General features: G+C 38.4%; 1 protein-coding gene across 2 annotated transcripts in view; it reads left to right on the forward strand.

The window, feature by feature from the left end:
* The window catches only part of LOC107715208 (guanine nucleotide-binding protein G(o) subunit alpha-like), an 89,734-nt gene that overhangs the window by 49,985 nt on the left and 17,058 nt on the right, over nucleotides 1–22,691 (forward strand). For both annotated transcript variants that reach the window (XM_016521268.1, XM_016521267.1), the window contains exon 2: nucleotides 15,072–15,232. In XM_016521268.1, the coding sequence (XP_016376754.1) occupies nucleotides 15,072–15,232 (161 nt within the window). The remainder of the gene's footprint in view (nucleotides 1–15,071; nucleotides 15,233–22,691) is intronic.

Below are 22,691 nucleotides of genomic sequence, written 5' to 3' on the forward strand. Positions count from 1 at the left end.
AAATAAATTTCTGGGAAATAAAGTGTAATACCGATTACCAATTAAGTTTCCTGGTAAGATCTCTTACAGCTGCATTTTGGATTAGCTGTAGCTTGTTTATTAAAGATGCAGGACAGTCACCTAGTAGTGCATTACAGTAATCCAGTCTAGAGGTCATGAATGCATGAACTAGCTTTTTGCATCAGAAACATGTAACGTTCAGTAGCTTGCTCATGTTTCTAAGGTGGAAGAAGGCTGTTTTTGTAAAATGTGAAATATGATTTTCAGAGTTGCTGTCTAACAAAACACCCACATTTTTTGACTGTTGAGGAAATAACAGTACATCTTTCTAGAAGAAAATTGTATTCTAAGAGATTCTGTGTACAGGTTTTCGGTCCAGTAAGTAATATATCTGTCTTATCTGAATTTAATAGAAGAAAATTCCTGGTCATCTGATCTTTTACATCTTTAACACTGTTATCTTAGATAATTCTTCTGGTCTTGATGAAATATATACAGTAGCTGAGTCTACTCTAGCTGAGAAACTAATCCCATGTTTTCTAATAATATTACCAAAAGGCAGCATGTATACTGAAAACAGCAGAGGGCCCAGAACAGATCATTGTGGCACTCCATACTTTACTGGCGTTAACTTGGATGATTCCTCATTTAAATAAACAAAGAGGTAACGGTCAAACATGCAGGATTTAAATAATTTTAATGCCTGTCACTGAATACGAGTATAATTTTGTAATCAGTCTATGAGTATGTTGTGGGCGACAGTGTCAAATGCAGCATTAAGATCAAGTAAAACTAGGAAGGAGATGCAGCCTTGGTCTGATGCAAGAAGCCATTTGTAATTTTAACAAGTGCAGTCTGTGTCATGATGGGGCCTATCACTGTTTGCACAAAAATGTTAATCAGCACTGCACAAGTGTTATCAACATTGGTAATAATAAGAAATATTTCTTAGGCAAACCATCATTTTAGAATGATTTATTAAAGGGGTCATAGGATGCCCATTTTTCACAAGTTGAAAGGGTGAAAAGTTCTTTAGGGTCTTAATGAAAATTCTGTAACATAGTTTGGTTAAATTTCTCAATGGTAGTGTAAAACAACACCGTTTTACCCTGTCAAAAACAGCTCTTTTCAAAACAAGCTGTTTTCTTGCATGCTGCTTTAAATGCAAATGAGCTCTGCTTGCCCCGCCCCTCTCTTTCGAAGCCGCTCTCTGAGAGACGGTAAACTTTAGCCGCATTCATCACAAAACTCGCTAACTAGCACATTATTAGGAAAGGCGATTTGGAGACATTCTTGTCTATATCTACTCCAGCATCGAAACAATGGTGGACTGATGACAGCTCACTCAGGGCGGGTCTAAGGTAAGACACCAGTCCGGTCTGTGCTGAAACACTACTGTCAATCAAACAATTGTGGGAGGGGCCTATCTGTGTGACATCACACAGACAGGCATCTGAGATCGACTCGATTTGAGAAAGGGGAAATTATTTAACAAGATTAAAAAAAAACACTGGGTGGATCTTTATCATTATAGGGTGGTTGTGTACACACACTGCCAACACACATTTCAGTTCAAACAGCTTGTAAAAGTGCATGTGGCATCCGATGACCCCTTTAAAAAAGGTTTAGTGCCAGTGGGGGATGACACTGTGTTAATCAGGTTACTGGTGGAGAGGACAGTGTGTTAAGCAGCGTGCTGGTCTGGGTGACGGTGTGTTAATCATGGCACTGATAGGGGTTATAGTGGAAAAGAAGGTGGTTGTGGTCCAGAGAGTGTTAAAAGCATGGTATTTGTAGCATGATAACATTTTTTTGGCCTGCAGCTAAAAATAAATATAGTTGAAAGAGACCTGCAGTGGTGGCAGATCAGGTATGCAGCAGAGAGGAGAGAACAGCACACTTTAATAAATGCCAGGCCTCAGCAGACTCCACACAAACCTGCAGGCCTGTGGAGAGAGAGTGTGTATGCAGAAAAAGACAGATCCATCTTGTCTGTGTCAGTATCCCTGTGGAAGAGAATGAGAGTTTGAATATCAGCAGCGAAGAAAAAGAAAACATAAGCAAGTTAAAGGGATAGTTCAACCAAAAATTATCCATTAAATTATCATCTATTGAAAAAGAAACTTTTTGTAGCTGTTTTCCATTAAAAAGAATATGAGCCCCCCACCCCCAGTACACTCTAAAAACGGCTGGGTTAAAAACAACCCAATTTGGGTTATTTTGGCAACCAGCGCTGGGTCAAAAAGGGACGAACCCAGCGCTGGGTTGTTTTAACCCAACAAGTTGGGTTATTATGTTTGACCCAGCATGCTGGGTTGCTTTTTTATGGTTTAAAATTACTACACTGCTAGGCTAAAATGAACCCAAATCGAGCTAGACATTAAACCTACAAATCTTGTTCATTTTAAAATCACTTTTACACACACAGAATGACAATCAAAGGTAAATATTTATTTAAAACAAGAGAAAACAGTCAAAAGTAACATGCATGTAAGAAAAAATGCAGAAAAGTATGGCATTAACAGCTACAGAGTTTATAAATAAGCATTGCACATTTGTTGAATATAACTTTTAAGATCAAATTTGACTTTTTTTGGTAAATTTTATAAACTGTATAAAAATATTATACAAAAACACTATTATACAATAATATATTGTATTGTTCAGTGTGATTTGTGAATGAATCAGTCTGTACAGTACCTAAATGAATGTTTCTGTCTGATTCATCAAGAACCATTGTGACATGATCATTGAGGTAGGTACTCTGATTCGTGGCTGAACTGTTCAGTCTAATTCATGAACAAATCATTTAGGATGATTCCTAAATGATTGTTTCACTTTAATACCTTAAGAACCATTGTAACCTGATTATTGAGTCTAAGAGTGAAACTCTGATTCATGAACACAGTGTGAATCACAGTGAACTACCTCTTAAGAATGAATGAATGAATGAATGATGTTTCTTGACTCAATCCAAACCCAGCAATTCTCAAGGTCACTAGAGAGGAAGATTATCAGTGAACAATGACTTAAATTGCAGCACTTGAGTACAGCACTTGAGTCCTATGAATTACATTTATGGTCCATTTTGGACCTTAGCAGATATTATTAACTGTAGTTGTATGCAAACCACTTCATGAGACTCTTTGGTCTTTTGGTTTTATAAAGTAAAATATAACCACACACAGTTTTGCAACAACATGAGGGTAAGAAAATAATGACTGAGTGGGTGAACTATTTCTTTAATCAGACAATTTTTTTCCTGTCATAACTAATCCATTTTTCTCAAACCTGACATTAATCACATAAGTGCTTCTGATGGTAGGTGGGGGGCTGGGTTTAGAATGTAATTATTAATGTGAATGTAATTATTCCTCCATAAATCCCAACAGAGAATTCCCCAGTGTGGGATGAGTGTGTTGGTGTGCTCCACTTCAGGAAGAGTTTAGTAAGGGCAGGTCATAGAGCAGAGGGAGGGGCAGTCTGAACCAGATTTTTTTGTCTGTCACTTTCTCTTTTTCTCCGAGTCACTGAAGAACCCTGATGATGCAGAGGGGAAAGAGAGACAGAAAGAAACGGAGACATTTTGATGTTGATGCCTCAGTAATGGAACAGCACACCTTCCCTTTGAAATGCTTTTTGGCTCTGCTTTATTTTCCAGGAGAACACGGCCAGGTCAGGCTGACATAGTTTTAATGTCTCTTTACTTAAGAGCTATCTTGGTAGCAAAATTCACCTCTCAATATAAATTTCAGCACTACAAAAAAACAAAAAACAAAAACAAAAGCAATATGCTGTGAACACACTCCTTTATATTAAAACATAAATATTAATATAAATGTTAAATATTTAAATATAAATGTAAAATATATTTGTATAATTTAAATTTTATTTGATATAATTAAATATATATAAATAAAATTATATTTATATGATATATATTTTTATTTATAAAAATATAAAATATTATATGCTTTGAACACACCACTTTATATTAAAATATAAATATTATTAAATATATGAAATATACGTAATTATTCAATCAATGTAAATTTTTCCAGCAATTATTCAACTAAACGGTCAGTAACAAAATAAAAAAGAAGGGAAACTAATTAGCAATAGATTAAGTAAGCCACATAAATAACAGTGCTTGACGCATTTCATGTATATAACAGTATCAAATATTAAGATGAAATATTCAGAATTTAAACATAAATACAAAAGTAAACAAAGTTAAAATTACATTTAAATCACATTTAAATTATTGTGTAAAATTACATCACAAATTATTGCAATTATCATTAATAATTATCGTAATTATTATTTTTTTGACAGCATTTGGTAGTAGCATTCAGTACTACTGATATAGCAGAAAGATATTGTTAAATTTTTTTTCTAGTATCGACATGGCACTGAAAAGTCCAATAGCCTTTCATTCTCAGCAGACAGACATTAGCCAGTCACAGAGATGGATTAGGGGTTTGTGGATGCCACTTAATGAAAGAAAAGAAGAAATTGATCTTAAAATGGCCTTATTGCTCAAGGAACATTGATTTCCTTCTTTAATAACTACATGGCATGTAATGGAAATGACTGATGTGAATAATGTTGATGCAGTTGATGTAAGAGAGAAAGCTTTCGGTTGGTTTACAGTGCCAGGTGGGTGTGGCCTCCTAGATGACGGGCGTCTGTGATGGTTAATAAATTGGCAGAGGTGTGGTCTCTGCTCTGGGCTTTCAGGACCTCCTGTGATTAGGCCACAACTGGAGCCTTCAGCAGGAGAGCAGAATAACAGCTAAATATTTCATCAAATCAATCATTCAAAAGCTGCCATGGGAGGAAAATACAGAGAGATGGAGATGAGAGAGAGAGAGGGGAGGAGATAGAGTGAGAAAGTGGGAGGGGAGGCTGAGATACAGAGAAAACGAAAGAGAGAACACCAAATCTGCAATCACATTCCCAAAGAAAGGCCCAGTAACCATAGTAACTGGAGATGACTGTCACATGATGCGGAGGAGTGTAGCAAAAGGGAGGGGACCTATGAAAGGAAAAGGGAGAGATGATAATCACGGGACGGAGTATAAAGGGGCAAGTCAAAAGCAGATTGAGTCGAGTTCTGTGTTGCCTTGATTATGCTTCATGTCAACAGAAGCCAAAGGCTTTCCCATCATCCAGGCTGCTTGCTTATGACTATGACATAACAACTGTGAAGTACAAGAAAGAGAGAAAGATGTTAAGACCAGTGAACTGATATAGGAGGGGGCAGGGAATGAAAATAATGAGGACAGTAGCGTAGTATGAAAACTAAAGACATGATCTATCTTTTGCTGTTTCATCCTTGTGGCTATTATCTCAAGTGCTGAGCATGACCAAAGGAAGATCATTTTCTGTTGGCCTTGCTCTGCACAAATTGTATTTAGCTTAACGAAACACCTTCCATAGTGGCACTTTTCATCAGCTGAGTCATTGTAATGTAGATGAGCATCAAAAGGAGGCCGTTTATGTTGCGATACCATTTTTTTGTGTTGACGAGGCTGCTTTGGAATCGTGGGAAATATCCTCCAAGCATATTTAGCAAGATTTAGCTGTTTTTGTTCTCAAGTTCTCACACACATCATGTTCAAGGCAAGTGTATTACATAATTCACACTATATAGTTTGTGTAATATAGTATGCATATAATCTGGAGCTATATTTCAAAACATAGTGAGCTGCATGCCGCCTACATAGGCAGCTGCATTTTAAGGGCAGCATACTGACTTGTCATGGAAACTCATAAATCAGCGGCTCAAAAAGCAGCTAGCAATTGATTTCAGTAGAGGTTGCGTCTCAATCAGCTCCCTAGCTCCCGAGCTCGTGAATCAGTATATCGTGTACACGAATTCGGTCACTGCACATTGGGACAGTGATTACTCAGTTTCCGGTGACATGACTACGTAGTACATACAACGTCAACGGTCAACATTGTAGAACATCACCACTGGAATTAATCAACAACAGGCAGGACCAATCTCTTTTTGATATTATTTTTATTCTCTTTAAACACATTGTTCTTTTACATGTTCTTTCAACATTTCAGCCAAATCTTAATGATAAATGTTAACTAGATGTATTCATTACCTGTCTAGCGATATGTGCTTATGTTGAAATAGACAAAAAAAAAAAGGTTTGTCTCTTCAAATCTTCTATCGCGTATCATTATATTTATCGAGTTGGCTCGTGTGGTTTATATTTCACGCGAAATGTGACGTAATTTCCAGTAAGGAGTATAGTGAGCACCGATGCTCCCTGGTTTTTGTGGTGCATTATGGGATTTTTCAGGGAGCGAACGTTCCGGTGCACTGGAAGGATTTCGCGATTGAGACAGCCCTTAAAATGGCCGACTCCCTGATCAGTGCCCTGACTGCTGAACTAGGGAACTGATTGAGTCGCACCCAGAGTTTGATGTTATCATGTTGCTAAGCTAATTGCTAGGTACCCTAATAAATGAAAAAATTAGTGCACTCAAATATTTGGTAAAATATTACATATTTACTTTGACTGAAGTACATTTTAAATAATCATGTTTTAATGTTTTTTTGTTGTGCCTGGATGTGCTGATTAACATACTGCAGCACATCTAAAGTTACTGATTATAATTTTAACTTTAGATGGTCATTTGATATTACATTTAAATACAAGTTTCAATAGAAATTACATTAAATTATATTTTAGTTTACCATAAATTCTTGTCAGTACATTAGACGGTATGCTTTTACCATATTCCCAAGTAGTAATCTATCCTATTTAATCCTACATTAGTGGGTCAGAAAAACACTCTAAAATTTAGGTAATTGCATGTATTAGAAATCGAAACTATAATTCATTTTCATTTAATTGCAGTCAACGTGCAGTTAAGTTGTCTGAAAATGTTAAATTCATTTTGCACTGAAGTATATTATTTAAAGTATATTATTTATATAAAATGTACTCTTTAGAATTAAGCTACAGTGTATTGCTTTTTCACAAGGTCGACAGATTAAAAAGATGTAGATGTGCAGTAGGATGCTCGTTACTAACAGTGTTCCTCTTGTATATCAGATCCAATCATCTCATCTTTATGAGTCAGTAGTTTGTCATCTATCTGGTGTTGTATTCAGTCCCCTAGAGGACTATAATATTAGTCAGTGCAGGCCTCAGCAGGACGTGACCCATGTGACAAACACAGGCCTCTTTCTATGTTTTTTTGCCGCAAAGCCATACGACAGTCTCTCCTGATGTGACTTTCTTATTGCGTGTGACCCAGACAAACCCAGCAGCTGCTTAATGATGCTGATCTGCGTGTGTCTGTCTATCTTGATGATAATATGATCATCTCACTGTCTTGAGATAATAAAGGCAGGAGATGAACGGTCATCACTGCATAGCGTGCCATTCTGTGGAACATACAGCGTCAGTCATCTACACCATCAAATTTCTGTCATGGGCTTTCCCTCTCTGCCATAGAGATATAGCTATTTAACCACTTGATGAAATAGTGGGTTTGCCTCTGTAATTTTAGCCTTTCCTTTTGGGCTTGTGTGTTTTCTCTCACTCTGTGTTAAATATAGGCCATATGACCTTTTTGTTCTGTTTTAAATTTATTTAGATTTATGCATTTGGCAGACTCGCTTAAGCAAAGCAACTTATTATCCCTGGGAATCGAACCCATAACCTTGGGCTTGCTATCAACATGCTGTACACTACCTGAAGGCCAAAAGGATGCTTTAGAAAACTTATAGCTAGTTCAGCATCGACCCAAACACCAACTTCCTTAAACATGATTATATACACCAAGTTTTACATAATATATGTTTATGGATTCCTTCAGAATCCATAAACATATATTATGGGGACTACCAGAGGCCAAAAGGATGTTTTGGTATACTAAAAACATAACTAGTTCACATAGACTCATACACCAAGTTCCTTAAATATATTAACATGATTATATATATCATGTTTATATGTACTTTATAAGTTTATGCATTCCCTGGGAATCGAACCCATAACCTTGGGGTTGCTAGTGCCATGTTGTACACTACCTGAAGGCCATAAGGATGCTTTGGAAAACTAAAAGCTAGTTCACATAGACCAAAACACCTAATTCCTGAAATATTTTAACGTGATCAGCATGACACATTATCTGTCACAGAGTCACCAGCAACGTCAGATCCTTCAGCTCCACCCACTCATTCACAATCACCAGAATTATTATGCACTTCACCTGTCAGCACCAATCAAGTCACAGTATAAAGCCACCTTCCCATCACCACCTCAGTGTCTTGTCTTGTTGTTTACATATGTGTATCAACTTACCTGGCTCCTTTCCTTATCTACTTACCTGTTCATCGGACCCATTCCAGTCATCAGCCATCCTCTTCTGTCTTCAGCTCAGCACACCGGATCAGCCACAACCTGGTTAGGAAAGCCACAGTGACTGTTCAGCTAAGTCTCTGCTCAAGATTATCTGCTCATTATCTCACCTGTACATCGCTTGCTCCTCACCTGAAACCTTAAATAAAGCTCTATGAGACTGTCATTTACCTGTGTTGTTTCCTTCTGTTTGCTGACAGAAGACCAGACCGCTAACATGCAACACAATACAGAGCCAAGTGGTGATTGGAAACCGGACCCGTTTGCTGAGCTTGTACAAGCCATTCGCCGGTCTCTTCAACCTCCCACCACCTCTTCCTCACAATCTGCCTCCACCAGTCCCATGGCCTGTCCGGCAACGTTCTCTGGTGAGGCGGTGGAATGCAGCGGATATCTACTCCAATGCTCACTCTTCTTCGAGATGCAGCCTCAATAATTCCCCAGTGATCGATCCAAGATCACCTATATAATCTCGCTCAAGTCTGGACGCGCTCTGCAATGGGCGCGATCCATCTGGGACACCAACAGCCCGAAAACCAACTCGCTCATTGCTTTTGTCACCCACTTCAAAAAGGTTTTTGGCTGGACGGCCAGCGAGCTATCAATCAACGATCAACTCTTCCAGTTATGCCAAGGCCAATCCACTGTGAGTGACTATGCTCTGCAGTTCCACATTCTTGCGGCCGCCAGCAGCTGGAATGCAGCTGAAATAGCCATTTAAAATGCAATCCGCATCTCTCAATGCCTAACAGCCTGACTCATGGACCTTCCTGCTGCATCTTCTCTGCTACATCTGGAGCACATCTCCTTTCTGGTTCTGGAGGGTTCAACTGCTGATATCATTCTGGGATGCCCTTGGTTAACTCAACATTCCCTGAAAGTGAAGTGGAACACTAGTGAGATCCTACAATGGAGTGATTATTGTCTTCAAAACTGTATTTCTTCGGTTCAGAAGCTACCTGCACCCCCATCTTCATTCACGACAAGAGAGGTGGCTATCTGTTCCACTACTATTGAGAGTCCAGAGACCTCAGAGACTCAAGAAATTCCTCCAGATTACAGGGCATTCCAGGATGTCTTTAACAAGCAGGCAGCCACGGAATTACCACCTCATCAGCCATGGGACAGTGCAATTGACCTGCTGCCTAGGGCCACGCTGCCGAAGGGTAGAGTTTACCCGTTGTCCATCCCGGAACAGAAGGCCATGGAGAAGTACATCGAGGAGGTTCTCAAACAAGGATTCATCTGCCCTTCGACTTCACCAGCTGCATCCAGCTTCTTCTTTGTCGATAAGAAGGACGGAGGCTTGAGGTCCTGCATTGACTACCGGGTCCTGAACTCCCAGAAGGTCAAGTACCGTTATCCACTTCCTCTGGGTCCTGCCGCCCTGGAACAGCTTTGTGGGGCTCACATCTTCTCCATGCTGGACCTGCGTAGTGCTTACAACCTCTTTCTGGATCCACGAGGGTGATGAATGGAAGACCACATTCGTAACACCATCAGGCCACTATGAATACCAGGTGATGCCATATGGCCTCTCCAACTCAGTCTTCATGAATTAGGTTTTTCCGGGAGTACCTCCACCGCTTCGTGATCCTGTACATTGACTACATCCTCATCTACTTCTGGAAGCTGGCCGAACATCACCACCACGTGAAACAGGTCATTGAGAAATTGAGAGAGCACTATCTGTATCTCAAACTGGAGAAGTGTGAGTTCCACTGTGATACCATCCAGTTCCTTGGTTACATCATCGACCACCATGGCATTCACATGGACCAGAGGAAGGTGCAAGCCGTCAAGAGATTGGCCTCAACCTACCACCATCAAGGAACTTCAGTGTTTCCTAGGTTTTGCCAATTTCTATCCAACTTCATCCAAATCTGCACACCCCTCCTCACCTCACTCCTCAGAAATAAGCCCAAGTCTCCATCCTGGATGCCTGACACCTTCAACGCTTTCCATCAGCTCAAGGAAGCCTTTTGCACCGCTCCTACTCTGGCACACCCAGATCTACAACTTCCTTTCGTAATCGAAGTAGATGCATTTATGGTCGGGGTAGGAGCAGTCCTATCCCAGCGTCACAGAGAACCTCCCATCCTCCATCCATGTGCCTTCTACTCCAAGAAGCTATCCCCGGTGGAGCAAAACTATGACATTGGTAACCAGCAGCTCCTAGCTATCAAGCTTGCACTAGAGAAGTGGCGACACTGGCTGGAGGGAGCCAACCACCATTTTGAAGTCATAACTGATCACAGTAATCTGGAATATCTCCGAGATGCTAAACGACTCAACCGACTCCAGCCCGGCTCAAAGAACCAAAAAGTAGACGCACTTTCCCGTCTCCATCAATCTGAAGACATCAACTCTCCTCCGATTCAGTGGTCCCTTGACGACCAGACCACAGAAGCCACTCGCTCTGAACCTGCTCCGGTTTTATGGTTTATGTACCATCATCCCTACGGCTAACCCTTCTAGACTCAGTACATTCATCTCCGGGCTCTGGACACCCAGGCAGCCAGCAAACCCTCTCGCTCCTCCAAAATCACTACTGGCGACCCAAAATTGCTTGGGGAGTCTCCCAATTCGTCAACAGCTGCTCAGTCTGCGCCATCTCCAAGAATCCCCGACACCTACCACACGGTAAACACATGGTAAACACTCGTCAGCCCTGGTCCCACCTCAGTTTTTGTGACTGATCTCCCTCCTTCCAACTCCCATACCTGCATCCTGGTGGTCATAGACAGGTTCTCTAAGACCATCAATGAGAGATGAATTGGAGATGTCATCACTGTATAGCTTGCTATCCTGTTTTCTAATTAAAGCACATCCATAATGGTAGTGAATGTGTGTGCGCGGCTATCTGAAGGGACTTTGCCTGCATGCAATTCTCAGTACTTGACTTTCTCTGGCTTTTCTCTGTGCTATTAGCATCAGCAACATTTATAACACTGTCTTAACAGCGACACTAAAAAGTCTACTAAAGTCTCAAAGGGGTGAAATGTATCTTTTGGCTCTCTTGAGTTCTTATAGATAAATTGTGGTATGAAAGTGAACTTCCACAGATTCACAAAAATTATGGAAAATAAACTGATTACTGAGTTAGCAATCCACCCACTCACAGCACCTCCTTAGGTCATGTCCATATTGAAATACACTAAAAATCTTTTTTTCATGACCTCTCAGCCTCCTTACTTCAGAAGTCCACCACATGCCGGTGGTTGTAACCTTGAAAAGATGATTTGTAGTTTAAAACCATGTCTAGGGAGATGTGTCATGGCCTTTGATAAAGTACTTGAGTAGAGTCTATACATCTTCAGCAAAGCGGAGCATCTCTTTTCCTCTGTGCTATTTTGAAAAGAAAAGTTGCCATTGTCAGTGATAGATTTTTAGACCACAGCCCTTGGGGCTCATGAGGGACTGTATGTTACTCTCCTATTCATAGCAAGATTAAAAGCCACCTGATTCAACACTAGATGACTAGATTGATTTTGCCATATTACACCTGACCTTCACCGTACTTCACACTAAATAAGAAAAAGCCTGTATTAGGGCTTTGTGGTCACAATCATACTATATATAGAAGTATCACAAATTCTTGTGAATATACATTAACAATATATCATAATTTTCTGGTGTTTTTTCTTTTTCAAAAAGATTGAAGCTAATCCCGCAGATTCACTCGTGGGCATGCTGGATCTCTCTCAGCTGTGATCCAGTTAAGATGTCATATAACATGTTGCGATGTGTAACATATCATGAGGTAGTTAAACCTAATGATACTCTGAGGAATCCAGCATTTACTATAAAATGACAGTTCTATTGTGGGTTCACAGTGCGTACTTACGTCACTTTTACAATAACATTGCTCATACCAGGTGCAGCGTCAGGGTGTCTGTAAGGATACTGTCCGTCACGCTGGGCTACTGACTGATCTGTGATTCAAATCTACAGCGTGTTGAGATCTCTCCTCGCACTGTTTCCTCTAATAAATGAATGCTGATGAAGATTGGTCCATTCTCTTTAGTCTGTGCAAAGGCCATAATGAATAGCTATTATGTGTCTCTATGAGTCTGATCTAAATTCAATATGCAATCATATGCTCCTTCAGTGCCATACACCCCCCCCCCAAAAAAAACCTAAAACACAGGTAGAAAGAGCAAATTAAGAATGAGAGGCGTGACCGGTGTTGTGACATTACAGACAGACCCACCTGCAAGAATTGCACAGAGAGAAAGTAAACAAGTGCGTGTCTGCTGAATCTGTCAGCATCTGTCAGCTTTATTCTTGCTGTTTTTTTAATCAAAAGAAAAATGCATGGCAAAAATGTTAAAATGTTCCCATTGCAAACCTCCAGCTCTGGGACTGAGGCATTTGCCATTATAAAGGCACAAAGAGCCTGTGGACACCAGTTTGATGTCCCATAATTCCCTGGAAGGGGTAAAGTTAAGGTGATCCTCTGGTTCATGTTGTGTTGTGAAGCTCTAACCTGCAGTTCTTTATTATTGTAGATTATTAGACTACATATAACCATTAATAGTGCATTTTGTTTCACTAAATTATTACTAAATTCATTTAAAAAAAAAAGACAGACAGAAGCATCTATTGGGATTAAATACAGTATGATGTGTGTGTGTGTGTGTGTGTGTTTGTTATAAGGACTCCAGAAGGTTCAGTCATGCTGAGTTCAGAGGACTTGCTCTCAAAGGTCACACTCACTGGGGGAGAAGGAAAGGGATGCTCCCTTAGCCAATCATACTGCCTCCTGCTGCTGATGCTGCCCCCGCTGCATCACCATGGAGATGGCAGCAATATCTGTCCCTATTGACAAGTCATACAGAAGATGCATCCATTTTTTCTCAGTGCAGAGTAATATATCTGCATCTTCACAGTAGAAAAACTTCACAAAATAGCATTTGCATTAATTATGGATAAATTAGCGACATCCATGCTTTGTTGTTTTTTCCTCTTTTTAATTCCCAGGCTCCCACATCTCACTCCTTTTAGTGTGTGAACGCTTTACTCTTTCTCACAGCATATAATGAAGAGGGTGCAAGACCAGCCTTCTTGAACTGACCCCCATCTTCTCTTCCACTCTCTATTTAACATGGTTCTTTTCTTTTCACTCCACTCATCAAGTCCATTTCTCACGCTCTCCTCTTTTGGCTTGTGTAGTTGCATCTCTGTTGTGGATTTGCAGGTCGGTGGAACCCAGCCTCTTCGTGTAGTAGGCTCAGTTGTGATCTTTTTAAAAGAAACTAAACGCTCTTTCCAGAAGTCATTACTGCTGTCAAGCTTTTTAAACATGTTTGTAAAAGGGAGTGCTGTCATAAGAGGAGGTGAGTAGGACAGAGGAAGTAAGAGGGAGGGAAAAATGAACAAGAAACAGGAAGTCAGGATGTTGCGTGTATATATTGTCTATGTTATTTATAAATGTATTTAAAAGTAATAATACATAATAATGATAATGCACACAATTTTAATATGACAATTTTAGTATGATTTACTTTAATGTATATATTTGTATTTAACAATAATAATTATCTAAAAAACGTCTAAAACACAATAGTATCTGGTCCTTTATCATCTTAATGTAGTTTGTGTGATAACAAATTTTGTAAACATTAGAAGTGAGACTCACAATAATTACAAATCCAACACATTTGAGTTTTTCTCTTTCAAATGGAGCGACTGTATGTAAAGGAGGAACAGCAGATTCAATAATCATAATAATATGTTGATAGTTGATAGTTCAGTTGATAGTACTGGAACAGTCGCAGATTCTGTTATCTTTTTCCTTCCTTTATGCTCTCTCATTCTACCCTTGCACAAGTTTTTATAACCCAAAGTTGTTATGCAAAGATAACCAACCGTTTTTTTTTTTTCTTGAAGCAAGAGCCAGCTCATTGAGAGGGCTTTATAAAAGATTTTGTGCCAGCAGTACGATGTGAACTTGCATCATTCAGTCATCCTTTAAATGCAGTAATTGCCCATCACAAGACCCCAGAGGTTAATTTTTACAGCTCAGAAGAAGTTACTTTTTTTTCTTTTTTTAAATTGTTTGCCTGTAAAAAAAACAAAACAAAACAAAAACAAGCATGTTTACTGGAAAACAAGACAAAAATATTTTTAATAGTTTTCATTCAAGCAGCCAAGCAGTCAATTTTGTCTCACATGTTTCTGCTAAAATTCTTTGAAATTAATATAAAAGGCACAAATTAGTCAACTGTAGACACAGTAAAGCCACAATCACACTGACAGTGAAGAAATTGCTGCAGGTCACGAGTCTCAGTGCTGTCACTTGCTAGTAGGCATTCCCACAATGCATCACTGCTTATTTGCATAAAGTTGAACTCTGCTTAATTTTGTCACATCACCAACGGTTGCTGTTGCTCATGTCACTGGAAATTGCGAAATTAATGTCTTCTTGTTGTTTTGTTGAACTGTCATTGTCAACAACCCTGAAGAGTATAGAGCTAAATAAAATTAATAGAACAGCCAAGATGATTTGGTCTTTGAAATAATGACAAGAAATGTTTGAGTTCATATTTAAATGTCAGACTTTTAATTGCTAATCTCAAAATTGGTACAATTTGAAGCACGGTTTGTGACTTCTTCTGTTTGTAAGTCTCCTCATCACACTGATGGATGTTCTCTGTGTGTGTTTTCCTTTAACAGGCTGATGCTAAGATGGTCTGTGATGTTGTGAGCCGTATGGAGGATACCGAGCCCTACTCTCCAGAGCTGTTGTCCGCCATGATTCGCCTGTGGTCTGACTCAGGCATCCAGGAGTGCTTCAGCCGTGCCCGCGAGTACCAGCTCAATGACTCCGCCCAATAGTGAGTACAGCCCTCTGCTGGGAAGAGCCATTAGTGCTTTTACGCTTCATTAAGAGCATTCTGCCTAAATATACCAATCTTTTATTATATCATTGACTATCACGCTGCAGTCCAGTTCATTTTAGAGAACTATCCATGGGGCATATATTTTATGGACTATAAATTGAACGTGGCCACATTAGGTAGCGTCTACAGTATAATATGTATAGTCTTTATTTCCAATGCTTGTTTGAACAGGTTGCTTTTAGAGTATTATTTGAACTCAAGTAATGTCACTCTGAAGGGAATTTACAGATGCAATTACAGTAAGCGCTGGTGAAAGGTCTCGAGTTTGTGTGTGTATGTGTGCCTATACGTGTATGCGTGTGCGTAATAACATGGAAAGAGTTCAGTCAGCGTTATATTTCTGATGTTGTGGTTTACTGTAATAGTTGGGGAAGCCTTTCCTTGTGGAAAGTGGTGTTTAGATGAAGACAAATTACTTGCTTACATATTGACAACACAGATTGTTACTTTGAGGCAAATGAGAAGCTAGAGAAGTCTGGGAGAGACGTTTTTCTTCTTCATTATTTGCATATAAACATCACCAAGTTTTGCATAAATGTTCAGCCTTTTGTTCAGGGATCAGTAAGACAAACAGTTGCCGGTGGTATTTCATCAAGTTCGGGTGTAAGAAAACAGAAATATCAAATGGTACAAGGACAATATATTTAATCTTACAATTTATATATTTGTGAAAGAGTGCTGTTAGGAGCTGAAGGAGATTGACCCAATATATGGCTGACTGACATTTACTTTTTGATAGATTTATATATATATATATATATATATATATGTTGAATTGTAGTATTTTTTTCAATAACATTGCCAATATGTGAAAAGCTGTAATTCTTCAGGAAGAATTTAATTTTAATAGACAATGTGAATACGCACACACACACACACACACAGCCTACATTAATTCATACAGTTTTCTTACTGTCTTCACTTGCATAACCCAGTTAGTCCAGTTTTATTGTATAGCAGACAGTGTTCCCTAAATAATTATTTTTAAAACAATGCTATTTTCTTCTTAAATATGTAATTGAATGTAATTATATTTTTTATTTTGTTTATATTTATTTAATTATTATTTATTTTTTATATATTTTATATTTTAATAATTTTTTTTGTTATTCTTTTATATTCTATATTTTAATATTGGTGGCACTGTATGTTTGTGTGTGTGTGTGTGTGTGTGTGTGTGTGTGTGTGTTTCAATATAAAGAAGAAATGTCTCTTTTGCAGTGCACAGTCTTTTTATCCAATCATATTTAATTCAGACTGCAAACTGCAAACACATTTGTGTGTAAAATATTTTTGTGTGTAGTTTTAATCTAGATTCAGTAGCTGCACAGTGCACAGGAAACATTGCTGTACACCTGTGTTTATGTTTCTTAGCTTTTATTTGTGTGTGTGTGTATTTACACTAAAGACTTGGCCAGCTTGACAGGTACAACTTGTATGTCTAAAGGCTGGAATACATTACACAACTTTTAAAATCTGAACAGATTTTAAAACGTTAGGCATCATACACTTGCTGCCTTTGTAAATAGTCACAGAGGAAAACTGGCCATCATGCACTAAACGACTGAGGATCATACACTACCAGACTTTAAAGTCCTTCCAATCACAACAAACTCACGCGGAAGCATGCACCTTGTTGCTAGGAGACAAGTGACAAATGAAAACAATATGTGTCTAAAATCGGCTGAAAATATCAAACATGTTTGATATCCTCCAACTGGGTGGAATCATAGTCTGAAGCTAAAAAATCATAGTCTGTAACCATCATACACTACGCGATTTTCTATGAAATCTGTCAACTCTTAATCTGTGGACAGGCTCTGACTTTCAGCAACTAGCATCGACTTATCCAAACTATAAATCAGGGCAAAAGTCGTGTAGTGTATTCCAGCCTTAAGCTATTCTTTCACGTCAATCACTGACTGTAAAGAAAGGAGTTCAGGAGAGATTTGAGATCATTTCCTTTGGGCTGTTTATCCACACCGGCGGTTTACAATGTACGGCATACTGGCTTCCACATGTCTTTAGGCTGTAGGCTTGTCTTTCTTCTCCCCAAGGGTTCATTGAACTGCAACTTGAATATCAGGAGATATTTCAGAACATGTCTGATTGAGGCGCAGTGGTCTTTTCCAGAGTGAGATGCTGAAACCGGATTAGATTGGCCCTCATAATCATTTGTTCTCCGGAAAACTTTTATCATTATCTGAACTTATTCCACAATTTCTGTCCTTCCTCTCTCCTTCTCTCATACTCACCACCCTCTACCATGTAACTCTGATTCTGCCCACTTTATGGTGCCATAGGAGTTTATCCACTCCTGTCCATCTTTTTAAAAGCTCCTTCCCTTCCACACTGCAATCATTTCCCACCTCTACAGTTGTTCCTCTTGTCCTCTCAGCTTTGTTCCTGATCAGTTTTATTTTTCTCTTTGACTTCTTCTTTATAATTGTAGGTCTTTAAATTGTATTTCTTCAGTAATTATTAGAATCATAGAATTCACAAGAACCATGTTCCATTTCTGGTTATAAGAGGATTCTGGTGCTTTTTGATTGCAAGTCATAATCTCTTGCGGAAGTGCTGGCCTGAACTGAAACTTCATATCTACATTGTGTTCAGTTCAGCACCTCCATTCTTGACGTTTCCAGAGCAAAAATAGGAAATCTCTATGTTGTTAGTCTTGGACAGTATGATGACATTCTGATAAATGTTTCATCTTTCAGATGAACCTTCAGTGGCTTTGCCTTCAGAAGATGTAGGAAGTTTCACTTATTCTCAGTTTTTTTGGGTCTGATAGTGTATCTTTACTGAATTACTGTCACAATCAACATGACTTGTATCCTAGCAACTAGGTTATTTGTCATTGTCAAGAACATTTCTCAACAACGAGAGTTGCTAATAAAGTTTTTTCCCCCCGTTATAGACATCTATGGCTACCAAAACTTGTCTGTATATATATATAGTATAATAGTTTTACTAGAGTTTATTAGACAGTTAAAATACCTAAAGGGATCATTCACCCAAAAATGAATATTCTGTCATCATCAAATATTTTCTGTGTGTGTAACGTCCATTCAATATCATTTCTTTGTGTTCCACAGAGGAAAGAAAATCATACAGGTTTGAAACGACATGAGGGTGAGTAAATTATAACAGAGTTTTCATTTTTGGGTGAACTATTCCTTTAAGCAACAGTACAGCAATTCCAGAGGTCACGTCTCCATTATTTCTCGGACATTCCATATTAATTATCACCATGTACTACAATTTCCTTATGAATCATTGTAACATTCTTGCAGCACCCAGAATTTCAGACCTTTTTGTTACCACAATAAATGTCTCCAATGCCCTGTAGTTTTTTTTCCTGCACATCTTTCTGTCTCTCTCTCCATGATGGGGAGCAGCAGACAGCAGGCAGGCCGCTGAGAGGTGTTGCCAGGCAGAGCACTCAAGCAGCAGCAGGAAACAGAGGGAGGGTGGAGGGAGAAAGAAAGAAAGATGGTGTATGAGAGAGAGAGAGGGAGCAGGGGGAAGGGCAGAGCTGGCAAGCAGCCTGAGTGGTAGAGAGATACGAGTTTCCCATACTAAAAGGAGAGAGAAGTGAAGAAACCCTACAGCACAACCCCGCCCGCATGTCCATTAGGCCTAAAATGACGGAGTGAAGTCCACATAGAGTGTCATCATATTTATAAAAGATTTACAATAGTACATACAGCTATTCCTCAGAACACAGGGCATTAAGTGCATAGGAGATAAAAACATTAGCACTGCTGCAAATATCAAAATGTGCTTAAATGTGCACATGCAGACTTCCTTAATGTGTATATTCTCTGCACCTACGGCCAACTAAACAGGCATGAATTTAAAACATAGTATGATATTATTTTGTGATATACATGCACACATATAAATGTGTGTGTAAATACTTTTTTTTCCGAATAATTAGGATTTTAAAAAAATGTTTTTAAAAGAAGTCTCTTATGCTCACCATACCATAGAAAACAGCAATATTGTGAAATCCTATTACAGTTGAAAAAAACGTCAAGTTTTCTGTTTTCATACATTTTAAATTGCAATTTATTAATGTGATGTCTAAGTTTAGTTTGTGTATGCCAAATACTGTACTTCATGAACAATTTCAGACTATTTTCCTTCCCAACCTCCATTACCTGTCTCTGAACTATGAAATGAAGTGAAATTTGCCTTTAGTCAAATGTAATGAAAGATTACCAGCACTTATAGTGATTTTATCAGGCCATTGCGGACAGTTGCTTTCTAAAAAAAAAAGCTTATAGAAATCCTCAGTTAACATAGCCGCGATAAATCTGCTATTTGTTAATAGACAAAATACGCTGAGAGGAATGCATGCACAGCCAACAGATACAGGTCACAAAGGAAGGTGCCCCACGGAGAGAATGAGGTAGCACTAACATTATCAAAGAGCAGAGATTAAAAAATAATGTCAGTTGATGGTTATCCTTATTAGTGCAGTCCCATTTGAGATTGTGCCCTATGAGATCATTCATACTTAAGTATTTAAGTTTGAACTGTGTCAGGCAGACTTGAGTTCAGTGCCACTAAGCAATCCTGCAAACCAAAAGCGCCACTATTAAACATTAATACAACTTAGCAAGTTACAGTCACAGCAACAGCACCCCCTAGAGTCAGTGTGGTGAACCACAGGAAGAGAAATACATGCAAAATACATTTTGAGATGGTTTATTGATGGTATAGTGTTTCCATATAGGGCTGAGAATATACACAATATATATCTGAGAATTGTATTCAAATAAACATTAATTTGGGCATTCTATCTATCTATCTATCTATCTATCTATCAATCATTATTTAATTAATGACCTAGTTTTTTTTTTTATTTGTTTCTGGGATTAACATAGATTCTGTTTCCCAGATCTTCCCATTGGTCTGAGACTTTTGGACCTCAAATGTCATAGACCTTGCCCTCACTTTCTGTATTATTTCTCTTATGTATTTATTTATTTTGTTCAGTCCTCTTTCTACTCTCTTCCTTTCTGTGGATGTTTGGCACAAGGCATTTCACATTATTATCAGATATTCAACTGCTATTTATTACTAAATCATTTTAGATTTATTGTTGAGTGAGGCAGCATTTCGTTAAGTGGAATTATTTGTTGGAAAGGATGTTCTGAGGTCAGGAGGCTGTATGTATAGCCAGGGACAGTATAAGGGGGAGGAGACGAATAAGTCACAGAAAAATTAAAGTAAAAATGAAATGTAACACTCAATAAGGAGGCTGTAGGGTGTCCCACCTTTCAGTGCTATTTGCCATTTTCATGTACTTGTTTGTTTACTCAACAAGTAGATTTGAGCATATACTACACTATCGTTCAAACGTTTAGGATCTGTTAGATTTTTTTTATGTTTTTGAACAAAGTCTGCATTTGTTTGTAAAACAGTAGTAAAAAAGTAGTATACCAATTTTAAAATGCATTCTTCAGTGTCACATGATGCATCAGAACTCATTCTAATATGCTGATTTAGTGCTCTAGTAACATTCAATATTATAATGAATTTTGAAAACAGTTGTGCTGCTTAATATTTTTGTGGAAACTGTGACACATTTTTTCAGGATTCCTTGATTAATAGAAAGGCAGCAAGGTGAACTGACTTGCCTAAAAGGGACTTTGGTGTAGTTGAGCGCTGGATACAGTAGTGACAGTGGAATGTTCACATTTCCCTGAAGGATTCTGTAGCAACCAAGGACATTTTGAACTGCAACATCACTTTGCTGCAGATGGACAGGAAAGGAAGGGATAGAAGAAAGAGAGAGAAGCAAAAAGGGAAAGAGCAGCATGTACACCTAAGAATAGAAGATATAATTACACAAGATACAAAATGAAAAATCTAATTGATCTGGAATGATAGTTGTTTAACCAAATATGTTTCCAGCAGAAATACTTGCAGTAATTTCCCTCTAAATGTGTCAAAACCTTTTTGGAATTGCATTTTGATGTAATCATCCTTTAGTGTCTAGTGTCTACCAGTATTACCAGCCAAAGGTTTTGATGGATGTTTCGGCGTCTTGTGGTACTCAACCTTCAGTTCAACTGGCATCCAATTTGGAAGCACACATATTTCACTGTTTCTTTCATCTGAAAGATAAATGACATCCACAGCCTTGGAGAATATGCATCACACATTGTTGAAATGCAGGCTCAGTCCTCCCTATCTGCTTGCATCACTGTTGCGTTTGGAAGAGGACAGCGTGTGTATGTGTGTGTCAGCTGTGAGTGGCACAAGAAGCATGTTTTATTTTGACTTATACTTTATGTCTTATAGTCTGAATGACTTCCTGTGTCTAAGGTTGTGTCTTTAGTGAGATGGACTCTCATCTGATTTGTTGACACTGTTATATGAAAAGCAGTCTTTTTTGCATAAATGAGAATATGTCAACTAAAGAAAGATGACAGGGGAATTCACTAAGAATTATTATTTTTTTAATACATTTGTCACTTATGTTTAGCAAGGCTACATTTATTTTTAATCAAAAATACAGTCATATTGTTAAATAATACCATAATTTAAAATGTAATTGATTCCTGTCATGGCAAAGCTGAATTTTCAGCAGTCATTACTCCAGTCTTCAGTGTCACACGATCCTTCAGACATTTTGTAATGATAAGTTCAATAAAACAGCATTTATTTGTAACAGTATACTGTAAATGCCTTTACTGTCACTTTTGATCAATTTAATGCATGCTTGGTGGATAAAAGTATTTTAATTTCTTACTGACCCCCCAGCTTTTGAACTGTGTATGTATGCCTGATTATAATACCATCATCTGATGAATTACTGATGCCATGATCAATAAAAATTGTGTTAAATGTGCTAGGCAAATAGTAGTTTTAGTGCAAGCTATAACTAGTCTAATGTATATTGAAAAGATGTGTTTTTTGCATGTGTTTTTTGCATTTAATTTAAATACAGGACAATACTATTTTAGGGCATTTAACACTCAACTATTCAACTTTTTTTGTGGCTGGTTAGTGTGCTGAAATACAGCATTGTTTAGTAAATTCACAAACAATCTTTTAAAGGGGTGGTTCACTGGGTTTTTTCTAGGCTTGATTGTGTTTATGGGGTGCAGTCTAGCATGTGTTAATGCTTCGTTTAAAAAAAAAAACGCATTATTTTTCACATAATTTACCTTTATTCCACACCGCTCTGTCCCTTCTCTGAGAAACGGGCTGATCATTTCCTTCTTTTATGAAGCCCCGCCCTCAGAAATAGGCGATGGGCTCTGATTGGTTAGCTAGCCCAGTGTGTTGTGATTGGCTAAACCGCCTCTACTGCGCATCTAAAAACGTCCCGCCCCTCACCTCAGCGACATGTGCTCCGGTTGTATTGTAAACA

Source organism: Sinocyclocheilus rhinocerous, unplaced genomic scaffold (genome assembly GCF_001515625.1).
Source record: "Sinocyclocheilus rhinocerous isolate Xijiao unplaced genomic scaffold, SAMN03320098_v1.1 scaffold659, whole genome shotgun sequence".
Classification (NCBI taxonomy): domain Eukaryota; kingdom Metazoa; phylum Chordata; class Actinopteri; order Cypriniformes; family Cyprinidae; genus Sinocyclocheilus; species Sinocyclocheilus rhinocerous.